Genomic DNA, 13,640 nt, shown 5'->3' on the forward strand with positions numbered 1-13,640 from the left:
TCCTGCTAAATAAAGGCAGGATTGCAGCTTCTCCTGGCAGTCCCAGGGGTGACCAAAGACAAAAACCCACGCCAGCGCCTTTGTGGGCAAAGCCTTACACCTTCTCCTAGAAGGAAAAGTTTGCAAATAACCAGTGAATTTAAGCCACTGATGAAGGATCTCTTTGATCAGTGAATTAAAGGAGGCAGAGGGGAAATACCATGTTTCTTTTGCCACGAATCGCTGTTGGGAAGCAGCATTCAGTTGTACTTGCCCGGAGTACAACACCCCTACTGAAAGCACCCACCAAACCGGGCTGTTTGGGATGACTGTACCCGCTGGGATGGACTACAAAGAGCATGCGGTGTCCTGGCGCGGCTCAGCCCATGGGTGCCGACTTGCTCAGCCGCAGCGGCTCCGACACATCCAGCTGGGCGATCCCGCCTGGCTCTCAGGAAACCAAACAAACTGCAAAACGGCTGAAAGGCTTTTGCGAAGAGCTCCGCGCGGGCTGTGTGTGCTGGCCTGTGTGCAGCACACTGCCGGAACACGGATGTCCCCAAAAAGGGGACCTCGGTGGGTCAGCCACAGCACAGTAAATCATCACATGCAGTGGAGTCTGTTCAAAATCCAGGCACGCCAACATCCTCCAACACTCCCCTGTGCCCAGGAGAGCATCATTTTCCCTGGGACCATGCCTGGGGTCCCACAGTCCACCCGGGGATGTACCATGCTGGCTTGGGGCGCCGCAGTGATGTGTGGAGCAGCGGCTGCCGGTGCCTGTGCTCACTCCTGGCCCTGTCCCCCAAGCTCCTGCGGGCTTCGGCTGCAGCAGGAGGAAGGCGACCAGCAGCCCCGACAAGCCTGTGCTGGCCCGGGCAAGCAGGGCTGCTCCTGTGGCTTGCCCGCTCCTCCCAGCGCCGCTGTTTAACCGCACATCAGGCATTAAATGATCTTTTACACCGAGCACTTAAAATCCAGAGAGAAACAAATCTGGTGTCTTCAGTATTGCTCTCATTCCTGCTGGCCTCCTTTGGAAAAGCAAAAGGGGGAAAAAATCCCAGAGAAGCCACGTGCAAATAACCCCCTCAACGTGTCCGCAAAATGGTGCGAGTGCTTGTACACGTCGGCTCACACACGAGCTCCACAGATGACAGCACGTGTGAAACTGGAAAACGGGTTCAGTGTGCTTTAGCCCAAGTCTGGCACGTCCTCCTTTTCCGTGGCCCTTTGGATACAAAGCACTTATTTATCTCCTGAAGCAAAACAATCCTTGCAGCAAGGCCAGATGCTCCAGAACAGAGAGGAGAGTGGGATCTGCTGGCTGGGTCTACAGAGCGCAGGGATGCAGCCAGGCAGCACCCCGGGAGGGAGCTGGGGTCCCCCCGAGACCCCGTGGACCCATCTGGGAGAAGACCCTTATCACCCCCCGACCCCTGAATGCGCCTGTGTGCTGGCACGTGGCGATGGGAGGCGGATGCCATCCCCGGCGCCAGGAGGTCCAGTGCCCCACAACGCTGGGTTTGCTCTTGGAAACCCGCTCCCAAGTTGCAGGGACAAAGGCAGGGAACAAAGGAAAAATAATTTTCCTAAGTCCTATTTGTTCTGGCACGCTCTGCGGCTCTCTGCGCTCTTCTCTCCCCCGGCTAACGGCAGCCGAGCCGTTTGAGCATTGCTGCTCACCAGTTGAGAATGACATCCATTCCTGCCAAGCCTTTGGAGCAGTTCTTGGTCTGTAAGAGATCCCGCGGAAACATTGCTTCCTGCTGGCATCAAAGAGGAGCATTTGAATGAAGGCCGTACATCCACAAGTTTCAGACTTGTGAAAGCGCATGCCATGATTTTTCTTTTTTTAAGCAGAAATCGAATTTGGATGAAAAGGAGCCAGAAACGGCGCTTTCAAAAGCATCTGTGAGTGGTCTTTGTGTTGCGAGGTACTGCCCGGCAGAGCCGCTCTCGCACCGCTCAGAGCCCCCCGGAGCACCAGCAATTATAATGATCATCTGCTGCATTGATCATCGCTGATAATTCCCCTGCGTATGACACTTAAAATGCTCTTGTATTTATAAGTCATAGGGTAGCATACTAGAATAATGCTGCAACAAGGAAAAGCTGTAATTGTACGCTGGAATAAAGCTCCAGGACAAGTTTATATGGTGTAGTCCAGCATTTTTCTGTTTTCTTTTCCACTCCCTGCTCTTCTCCTGCCTCCTACCTCTGCTGACCGCCACCCGGCTGTGTCAAATTTAAGAACCAAGCAAACCCCACCAGTGGGCGGTTTTTGTTTCTATGGCCCACTGAAACCAGTTGATTCCCTTCCTCATCATAAGATTGGTCAAGCATTAAATAATTTTAACAGCTTCTATTGGCTCACCACAATCAGGCAAACACCCCCGGACACAGAAATGGAGCAAAAGCCCAGACGCGTGGTTTTGCCACCTTTTTTTTAATGCAGCCGGGGATGCACTGAAACCTCCTCCATCCGCTCTGCTTCAGGGTGGAGGGAATAACTCCAGGACCTCCTAACCCGCCCCAGCCGCCCCCAAGCCACGCAGCACTGGCATCACACATGGAAAAAGCATTTCATGCGCATGATTGCTGCTCCGGCCGGCCGGAGAGCATTCGGCACGGTCCGATGCCTGGAGGCTGGATTTAGACAGCTCCAGCCTTGAAATAAGAGCTGCTAACTGCCAGGCTCTTTAGATACCGAAAGAGTTCACTGGGGAGGTGATGGACTTACTGCTACCTCAAAGTGAAATCGGAGAGCTTTTAAAAATGTGCTGAAATGCAGCTTTTGGGTAAAAATACTACAGCATGCACGTGTCGAAGGGGGTAGAGCTAGAGGTGGCTGCAGCTTCTGGCACCGGCAAACATGAGTTACAGCTCCTCTTCAGCGCCCTCGGCTCTGCTCTCAGCGTCAGCATCTACCAAGGAAAGCAGAGCTCTTCACGGGGCTTTTGTCCTTCCTCTACCTGGCCATAAATTAGTTTATCTGTTCCCCATTACTACGCAGGCTTGGGCCACAGGGTTGCTTCGGTCTGTCTTGTTCCTTCCTTGCTGTGTGCAACGCTTTGGTCTCTTGAGGAGTGAAGCAGTTTGCTGAACTTATAGGGCTCAAGAAAGGACAAGAAGGTAAAATGCACTTGATCGTGACACACAGGTAGAAGTGAGGCACACGTCCCCCAGAGACGACTGGCCCAGATAATGTACTTTCTACCACACTGAGGTGGTGAAAGCGGATATCTTTAGGTAAGGTGTAAATGCACATTCGGTGTAGGTTCATCTCTGCTCTCCTTTCCTCAGTTCGTGACCTGAACAGCAACTGATGAAACCTGGAGGTTTTATAATTCGAGTGCTTCCTATAGATCTTGCAAAAGATCCAGAACAGGAATCAACACGTATGTTGGCCCCTGAATAAATTCCCTGCGACAGGTACGAGTTTCACACCACACTGCAAAGCTCTTGAGGTCCAAGCTCTAACGGCGGCCTTAGAGGAAAATGGTCCTCTGAACCTTCATGCTGCTAATTTTAGCTCAGATGAGATTTTCATAACTTTTTAAGGGACTCGATCAGAGCAACTGTGCTGACAGCAAGAGGGAATTAAGTTCTTATGGCACGTAACAAGGGTCTTGAATGTTGGCATGCTGGAGCCATGCAGAAAGCCACACCACAGCTGAAGTACAGCCCCATCTTTTATTTAATTGGAAATCTGTGCCCATAACCAGCTGCTCCTATTATTGAGACACAATAAAGACAGAAATCCTCAAAAATCCCTTGTATTCAGAAATTCGAGCTGGCATGTTATAACTCCTTTGGATTTCTCCAAACCGCAGGCCTGAAGAATTCAAGGCTGTGCATTCACATGTATTTACACATGCCTTGCCCAAAAATGTGAAGAACACATCATAAAAGTACTTATTTTTAAGCATCTGCCCTCAAACTTATGTCAGTGCAAGGAGGATCAGCTGTCGCACTGCCAGCTCGAGCAGACAAACTGGCTCCCAAAATTGCCTTCCCCCATCTTCGCAGCCAGGCCTGGTCTGGGATTTTGCTTTGCTGAGGACACGTTTCTACTGCTGTCTGCCCATTTCAAGACTTTCACAATTATTTCTTTATGCGGCCATCGAATGGCAGGCAGGAACAAAGAGTATTTCTCAAAGCCCACATCCCGAGCTTCTGCCTCGCCTCCCGTACAGCCACCTTTCCCATCCCCATCTGCGTCCCTGTCTCCCAGAAGAGAAGTCCCTCTTCTGCCATAACTTCTCATCAAGGTCCAATCCAAGTGGGATTAGAGTGCACAGGAGCCTCTTGGCCATCCTGCGTAGCCGGACTGCTACTACCAGAAAACACATTTTATAACCGCGTTGTAACTTATGAGGCTCAGTTGTGGGTTTTTACCCGCCGCTCTCCCTGTTGGCAGGTTGCCGCTGAGCCTTACACCTCTGATGGCTTGAAACCTCTTCCAATTTCCTGCCTCAATGCATTCGGAGCCAGTTTATATCTATGTTCTTGTGCCAAAGTTGGAGCTTGAATAACTGCTCTTCCTCCTCTAATGCATAGGGAGTGATCATAACCCTTCGATTTGCTAGGCTGAACAAACCGAGCTCCTCTAGGCTCCTCAAGAAAATAGCATTTCCATCTCCTTCCATTTTATACCCCTCTTTCTTGAGCAGAGATGTCATAAATTTTAGCCAGTTTTCCAGATGGATTTTTACTGTACTTTATGCAGTGGTATTACACCATTTTTGATATTACCATCTTCATCCATCTAAACATATTTAGAAATATATAATATTTATGGCTGTTGTGTAAAGCACTTCGTAGTCTTGCACACTGATGATCCATAATATAAGGGATAGCTTTCAGCTTTGCTCATCAAGTGCAATGTTTGGATCATTATCTCTGAACACTGAACCAAAGTGTTTTTTTCTCTTCAGTAGTGGGCATTAAGCGATCAACGTGATTTTCACATAGTTGACATGTTCCACAGACCAGCTGATGCCTGAATTAGTGTCCAGGAATCCAGTGAGTCCTTGTAGGCTTGGCTCAATTCCCCTTTAGATTATACTGAATAATTTAAGCTGTGGATTGAAAGGACTCTCCAAATTCTGAAATGACCTGTGGAAACTGCCAAAAAACGATGTCATGTTTGTTGGCCAACTTACCCCCCTGAAATCCTGTAAATTGCTGTGTTAAGTGAGACGTGAACGCTGCCTCCCAAGAATAGCGAGGTAGGAAGGCTGTCGTCCAAGTATAATAAGAAAACTGCATTAGTCTTTCAGGGGACCACTTACCTCCCCCAGCTCATATGCTGCATAGAGATTTTAATAACGTAGAATATTGCACAAAAAGTTGTTTCATTTCATCTGCTTCATGTCAAAGAAATATGACAGTGAAACAGTGGAAGGCAGAGAAAAATTCACTGCCTGCAAACCGGTATTTTCACCCCAGCCTGACGGTAGTGTCCTCAGGCAGAGCGGAGCCCACCAGCTGCTCCACGGCAGACATCAGCCTTCCAGAGGCTCCACATCACGTACGCACAACCTGACTCATCGACCAGAAAGCCACATGTCTGTCTGCAGCCTTGCACGGCTCCAGCAAGTTGCTGCAGAGGTACCTCCTACCCCCGCGGGAGGCAAACAGCATCCTCCTGCACCCCGGGGCATCTCCCAGCCCTGCGAGACTCCCGTAACTCCCGGAAAAATTCAGGGTGATGCCCTTCACCTGGGGACAACCCCCAGCCCTGCATCGTGGCTCTTTCACAGCCCTGATAAGTCACATCTTGCTTTTGTCTCCTTAGTGGCTCATCTGATGCATGAAAAGGTCCCCAAAGGGCTGGTGGATGAGCTAGGCTGGAAGGATTTCAGTGTCTGTCTTAGGCTCTGCTTACGGCTGCTCTTCATCTCCATGGTGATTAGAGACAGGTCTGAAGTGGCAAATCTGCTAAAAGACCCAGCAATGCAGACAGAGGAGCGTAATTAAAAAACGAGTGTTTGTACCGAGGAGCACCATGACCTCTGCAAGAAACAGATGCTGGAAGAACCTAAAAATACAGTAACTTGAGTAACGCATGAGATCTCAATACCTACTGCTACTCCCTGCTTTTATTTTCTCCTGAGCATCCCAAACTCCATTCTTAAAAAGCACCCGAGGGATCAAAAAAGCATCCAGGTCTTATGGAATATGTCACCACCATGCTGGAAGTAGGTTTTAATTGCTGTCCATGCCATGCTGTACTCATCAGAGACCACGTCTACCTGGTCAGGTGCCACCTGTCACTAAATATCTGTATTTCCACCCAAAGCTACAGGGACATGGGCCAGCTTGGGCTCCAGAAGCCACCGACACGCCTGGAGAGAAGGCGCTGCTGAGAGCAGGTGGCACCAGCTTGGGTATGGTCCTCCAACGGGACTCCCCAAACCCAACTGGTTCGTGTCCCCGCAGCACGCAGGACCAGCACAGCTACTTCAGGACCATCTGCATCTCTCCATACACCGTGTCTTGTACCTCCTGGCAGGCACAAAGGGAGCCTCTGACATAAGGAAGGTGACAGAAAACAATGCTGCTGCCTGATTTGCATGGTTGGATGGCACCAAATGAAACACACAGTGCTGTGGAGCTTCAAGCAAGCACCGAGCCAGGCTTGTAAAGACAAGAAGAAGGGAAAAAAAAACCCCAAACAACTGGATTTTCTCTAATCAGACAGATAATATTTACAGCCTACGGGTAGTGCCAAAATATTTCAGGAAATGCCTAAACCCTTCTGAATGAAAGCTCGAGAAAACACGATATTTAAGAACGGCAACTACAACAGTAAGAATGAAAGCTTTCCACCCTATCCCAGCCTCCTTACACGGTTTAAAATGATTGCCATAGCAATTATCAAGGCTAAGCTCATTTTGCAATCTCCTCTACAAATTAAGTTCTGAGTTGAACACGTAAAAGCTCAGCATAAAAACCAAATGAATCATGTAAACTGCAAAGAGCAGAAATCAATGCGTGCTCCGCGCAGACAGCATGCTGAGGTCTAATCCATCCCGCTCAATTCCTGTACTGAGAGATTTGAAGTTCATTTGAGCAACTCTTTCCAGTAAGGCACACGCATCACGGTTGAAAAACCCAACCCCAAAGACTTTGGCCCATTTCTAGAGTCATCCACCAGCTCTGAGTGTCTGCCCTGGACAGTGTCTGCCCTCTCCCCAGAGCTGAGCAGTCCAGGAGGGCAGAATATGAGCATCAAGTCCCCTGGAGCCCCACCACTTTTTTCCCCATGAAACAGTAGTAGGTACGTCTGTATCTGTTCCCTTGCTCAACCACAACAAACCCCATCCTGGAAATATTTTGTTTCCCCCTCTCTTAATTACCGATTACATCTACAGACACAGAAAAACCCAAGTCCCGCAAGGATGGCATCTCTATTTTCTTTCATTTGTGTGTTCAGAGCAGACCTGTCTCTGCAAGTCTCTATCGTGCACCCAGAAACAGCCGCATGCAACAAGTCCTCGCACCCCCAGGAGAAAATCAGGGCAACTATTTCCAAAGAGCATATTAAAACAATTTATTTGTGGGAACCGGGTGGTGTCATCGTTACCTGCTCGGGCTTCAGGCCGGGGGGGACCCACGCGTACTCTTCCAGGGCACAGCCCGAGTCGTCGTCAGATGTCGAATTCCTCTGGAAGTCAAACATGAGCTTGGTGACGGTCTTCTCCATCTCCAGAGGCATAACTGTTACGATGTGCTCTTCCTGGGAGCACTTACAGTGAAGGCAAATCTTCCTGCAAGGTGCGGAGAGAGGAAAAAGAGGAGATGCCCCAGTGAGTTGCACTTTAAATAAGAAAGCAAAGCGATTCATAGAATCGCAGGATTGACTAGGTTGGAAGGCACCTTTCAGATCATCGAGTCCAACCATCAACCCAACACTGACAAAAACCATCACTAAACCGTATCTCTAAGCACTATGTCCACCCATCTTTTAAATACCTCCAGGAATGGTAACTCAGCCGCTTTCCTGGGCAGCCTGTTCCAATGCCTGATAACCCTTTCAGTGTAAAAATTTTTCGTAATATCCACTCTAAACCCCTCCTGGCGCAAACTGAGGCCGTTTCCTCTTGTCCTATTGCCTGTTACCTGGGAGAAGAGACCGACCCCCACCTCTCTACCCCCTCCTTTCGGGGAGCTGTAGAGAGCGAAAAGGTCTCCCCTCAGCCTCCTTTTCTCCAGGCTGGACACCCCCAGCTCCCTCAGCCGCTCCTCGCGAGACTTGTGCTCCAGACCCCTCACCAGCTCCGTTGCCCTTCTCTGGACACTCTCCATGTCTTTTTTGTGGTGAGGGGCCCAAAACTGGACACAGCACTCGAGGTGGGGCCTCGATTCCTGCCAGTCGCCGGCCTGCAGGGACTAAACTCTACACTTTTATTATGCTCAGCATTTTCTAACGCAGGATTTGTCTCTCTCGTAAGGAGGAAATAAAAGTCCATATTTGCTGTAACAACACTTGGCAATCAAGCTGAGTCAGACTGCCCGATGTTTGGGGATATCTAACTGCCTTGTCCCTTTACTGCCCCACGAGGAGTATTTCCAGGGGCCAGCACGGGCAAGGGCCACGTGCCCCCCCAGTGCAGATCGGCGTGCCAGCCACTAATTGCTGAGCAGTTACCGAATTTAGGACAGCTGAGCCCTTGGCTAATACCGAAAACAGAGGATTGACTGGGAAGCTGTGAATGACAAGTCCCTCTAGCACGCTGATAGCATAAATTTGCTTATTAAAGTAGCATAAAAATTGATTATAGTCTGAACATATAAAACTAAATTAAATTAAGGGAGGCTACAAAAAAACCACAGTCACACTACAACGGCATCTTAACCGCTCGGCTGGATGGCACGTGCCGCGGCTCAGCAGCCCACCAGCTCCCACGCTGCCCCAGAGCCGGACCTGGTGTGGGGGGGGAAAGCACAAGGTCTGAAAGAACAGCCCACAGGTTGCAATTTAACAGCCGTGAGAGCTTAATTCACTGGCAAATATCACTTCTCGGCATTTCTTTTAAGGGCCTGCTCCTGCAGCTGGTGGCCTGTGGGAGATTTTCTTCATGGGCTTTTGTCTGCAGGGCTGGTAGGACATCACTCCCCTTCGCCGGGGGTAAGAGCGAAGGACGAACCCGGCTGAAAACAGCCCCCAGCCCCATCGGAAGAGGTTAAAGGGAAGGCTGAAAAACTGGCTTCTCTTTCTGAAAACGCGATGCTCCTCCACTATATGGGTCAATGGTATCTATTTTAAAGTAACCACGCAGGATTCTGAATTAATTTGCGCTAATGAAGGCACCACTGGCTTCTGAGGAATGAGATACAACGGTTTCACTTGGGTAGCAGAAGGGAGACATCTCAGAGATAATAAAGTACCACACAAAAGGCAAGGGAAAGGCTACCGTTGTCATTGCAGGCTTCTCTGCTACAAGGTAAAGCAAAGAAATTCAGAGGGCAGCAACAGTTAAACATCGGGGGCTTAATTTTCAAACACCTTTCCTTCTTTTTCAGCGCCGCGTACAAGCCAGCTGAGCATACCAGCGCTCGGGTCCAGATTCGCGTCTAAATTTCCACTTGGCCATTATAGCACAAAAAACGCACTCTAGCAAAAGTCAAGAGGCTCCGTTAAGTCAAGCCAGGGAGATTTGCCAGATTTTCCCATTTCCTGCCTTTCATCAGATCTAAACCACAGAGCGACCCCCCCCGCACCCCTGGCGTCTGGTTTGCATCCAGCCGGAGAGTCTCGGCATCGCCTCCGGCTGTTACCTTAAAAAATAATCAAGGCACCATTTCATGTGAATACTTTAATTAATCAGCTACCGTGGAAGGGTGCTCTGCCTCAGGAAAGCCGCTGGTTTCTCTGTCGTTTCCATCTCATTTCACGATATGATTAGAAGCAGCGCAATATGCAACAAGATGCTAAGAATAATCAATAGCTCCAGAGCCCTGGATTCGGCACTGGAGATAGTTATTCTAATGGAGTTTAGGACTTCTTAGCCAAATTTTAAATTTCAGGACATCAATCACAAGCTTCAAAGGGAGACAAACACAACAGTCCACACTCGGATGGCAGCAATGCCAGGAGCATGAGCGCTGCGACGGGGAAAAAGCCATTCCACACATTTCTGCCTCCTCCCAGCTCTAGGCACAGCCCCTCCAGGAGATGGAGGGTGGCAGGAGAGCGTCAGAGGTCTTGGCTTTCAATAAATGAGATAAATCAGGCCATCCTGAGGACTTTAAATAACGGTGTCGAAGAGTTAATAAGTGAGATGTATGATTCATTAGACCCCACAGGTGACTCCATGCGACCGCCAACCTGCAGCTCAGTGCAGGTAGAGCCAGGAGGGTGAGGACCGGGTCGGGAAGCTGATTTACACCCTTGCCCTCCAGGCAATTGGGTGCTGCTGGTGAGTGGCTTCTCCTGGTCGGAAAAGCAAAGGATGAAAATGACACAGGTAGCTTGCCTACTCATCAATGATGTCCCCAGGCCAGGACAACGGGCTCTGTAAAAACTTTGCACCATTAAAAACTGAGCATCTCCAGGCACGGGGTTTCTGCCACCTCCCTGGGCAAACTGTACAAACTTCAAGATCTTGCCCCTGAGATATTCCGTTCTCCTCCTTTCCCCTCATTAAAAGCAGAAGATTAACAGCTTTAATTACAATTATTTTCTTTACATTAGGATATGTTGTTTCATGGGAACAATACTGAGTGTCCTAGGAGTGTCTTTCCACTCCTATGATATGGTTTCCATGACTTCTTCGCATAGGTCTCACTTACTCAACTTTATTTTATCGTCTTCCAGCTCCATATAATTAAAAATAATTCCCTGTAGTAAAAACTTAATATAAAAACGTACATTTCAAATGCGAGCTGAAACTGAAAAAGCAGTATCCCCCAACCGCACTCAAAGCAGAGCTGCACGAAGTGAGACGATGCACGTGCCAGCACTCGACCACGCGTGGTGACCAGAGTGACAACGTGCCGTGGGTGCTGGGGGAGAGCTGATGGGTGTTGGAGAGGACCACGGCCGGCAGCCTGCCCGGCAGCTCCCACCAGTGTCAGCTCGTTAGTCATTAACGAGGGAAGAGCAGCAGAGCCTGGAGATGCTCGGCGCATCAGCGTGCCACATACCTTACCGTACGCAGGGTGCCGCAGCCCAGGTGCAGTGGCACATCCTGCAAAGGGAAACCCATTGCCTTGGCTCTGGCCAGACACAAGCCTCACCTAACCACCACCAAAGCTCCATCAACAGCGATTGCTGCTGCCAGTGCAGCCAAGGGGACCCCCACAACTTGAGAAGAGTGTGGGCAGGTTTTTTTTTTTTAAGCAAGAAGTGTCCCTCGAAATGTTCAAGATCAGCCTGGACGGGGCTTTGAGCAACCTGGTCTAGTGGGAGGTGTCCCTGCCCATGGCAGGGGGTTGGAAAGAGATGATCTTTAAGGTCCCTTCCAATAACACCAATCACTGTCTTCGTTCCTGACCTTTCTGTCTTGCACTGATCCCAGAGAAGGGTCTGCAAGCTCATGTCAGGGAGATACCTGCCCTGGTGATTAAGAGAGGTCTCCAGCATCAGAGAGGACACAGGCTTGGAGATAATTCGGTGCTGGTGCTAAAAGCTGGGAACATCCTGGAGCACCACTTGACTCCAGGAGCTGAGGGCTGGGGAGGAGAACCCCAGCAATGTTGTGTTTCCCAATGAAGCGAGAAGAGCTGACAGCACGACCGGCTTCAGGCATGAAGGGTAAATAAAGGAGCTGGTGAGCAGCTGGAGCTTGTGGACAGGGAGAAAAGAAGAGAGGGAGGCACGGGCTGGGGAGCACCCAGCAGGGCTGCTTGGCACAGAGCTCTGCCCTGCAGCAGGGCCAGGACGGCGGGAAGCAAACGGGGAGAAAAAGAACATTTCCTGGTGTCAGATTTAGCTGGAAAGGAGCCTGCCTTGAATTGACTTCACATGGTACGAAAGCAGCAGCGGCTCAAAAACAGATTGAAAAATTTGTTCTGCTCAAGGCCAGCGCTTCATGTGATGAAGTTACAAGATGGATGTATTTTATTTTGCAACGGCTGCTTTTACGTGGTGCTCTTGGCACAGTGGCTGGTCCTCTCCTCAGAGGAGGCTCTAAACCCGTCCCCCGTTATGTCCCCACTCATCCACCGGTGCAGGGGGACAGTGCAAACTGGGTCCACCAACCCACACCAGCCTCTCTCTACAGGCAAAAACAGGCACACAAGGGGAATCTGAAGCAAACAGGGCCCAACACATCACGCAGAGAACCTGGCTCCCGAGTCCCTCTCGCTTGGGACGCAGAAGGACACTTCCAGCCCAGGTCCACCTACCTTGGCTCGGCACAAGCCCAATTGACCTGTGAGGTCTCTGGGACAAGGCAGTCCCTTGTTGTGTGCTGCCGTTACCAAAGCAGAGCCTCTGCCATTGCTGGAGCCTCCCGCAGCCCTTTCATCACAGCAACGGCACCAACAATAAGCTAAACCACGCTGAGAACACTAGTGCCGTGCAAGAGGCTCTGGAGAGAGCTGCGAACGTGACCCCAGCTTTCTGAAGAGAGCAGAGGTCTTCCCGCTGTGAAAAACCAGCAACGACTCCAAACCGTGAAAGCACAAGGAGAGCTAAAAAGCCAGGGAAGAAAGGATGCCGGGGCGGGGGGCAGCCTGAAGCCAACGCAAAGCAGGTCCTTGCAAATGGTCTGTAGCTCCAGCACAGGAGCCGGCCAAGCTGGCCTCTCCCATCGGCCGTGTGTTGGGGTCTGGGGCAGCGCAGGCAGCTCTGGACCCGCCTTGGGGCCGTGAGGGCAGCAGACCCCCGCCCAGAGGAAAACCTGCTGGCCACAGGGCTCTTCTCTTCCAGCCGTGGCTGCTGGCTCGGCTGGGTGGGCACGCAGGACCCGGCACAGCAAACACCACCCAAGCAAAGCCTGCCCCGCAGGTATGCTGAGAAAGGGCAGGCAGGAGCTCAGCCCCTCCCGGCAAGAAGCAACAATGAAGGCAGAGTTTAAAATCGTGGCAGAAATGCTAAAATTCTTCTCGGACAAAGAAGGAACTCGGCAAACAGCCCTTATCACCACTCCCCCGGCGCTGCTTATCTCTGCTTCTCAGTTGTTTCTTCTGGGATGGAAATAAATGGGCTGTATCAGGGAGCAGCTCCGTCTCCAGACAATGCGAGGAGCAGGAATGCCACGGCCCATGCCGGTCCATGCGATGCCTCTGCTGTGCTCCCTAATAAAGGATTTGCATGCATTTGTGCACACATTAACATGCAAGATTTGGAATCCCTCAAAAAGCAATTGTCTGCTCAGCTCGGACGGGGTGTGTAAACGCAAAGAGGCAATTCTCTTCCTGCTTGGCTTAAGACACATACAGCAGTTTGATTTTTTTTTTCCCCCAGCATCGTGCCATCATTCTGATTGCAATGAGGCTTTTGGGTCAGCCGTCAGTCAGTAAATCACTAGACTTCTCGGGAACGGGAGAGGCTGAGGATTCGGGGCAGCTCATGTGACCCCTGAGTCTCTTAACAAGGGCGTCTTAATATCCCTGCCTGTTATCTCCTCCCCTCATTTGAGAGCTAATGAGGCATCTTCCCACCCAGCGCGAGCTCCAGCTACACAGACCCATTTCTCCAGACCCCA

General features: G+C 50.5%; 1 protein-coding gene across 3 annotated transcripts in view; it reads right to left on the bottom strand.

Moving 5' to 3' along the window:
• PRICKLE2 (prickle planar cell polarity protein 2) overlaps positions 1-13,640 on the bottom strand; it is a 110,146-nt gene that overhangs the window by 25,536 nt on the left and 70,970 nt on the right. For all 3 annotated transcript variants that reach the window (XM_054216539.1, XM_054216540.1, XM_054216541.1), the window contains one exon: positions 7,571-7,754. In XM_054216539.1, the coding sequence (XP_054072514.1) occupies positions 7,571-7,754 (184 nt within the window). The remainder of the gene's footprint in view (positions 1-7,570; positions 7,755-13,640) is intronic.

The sequence above is a fragment of the Rissa tridactyla genome, chromosome 10 (assembly GCF_028500815.1).
Source record: "Rissa tridactyla isolate bRisTri1 chromosome 10, bRisTri1.patW.cur.20221130, whole genome shotgun sequence".
NCBI classification, from domain to species: domain Eukaryota; kingdom Metazoa; phylum Chordata; class Aves; order Charadriiformes; family Laridae; genus Rissa; species Rissa tridactyla.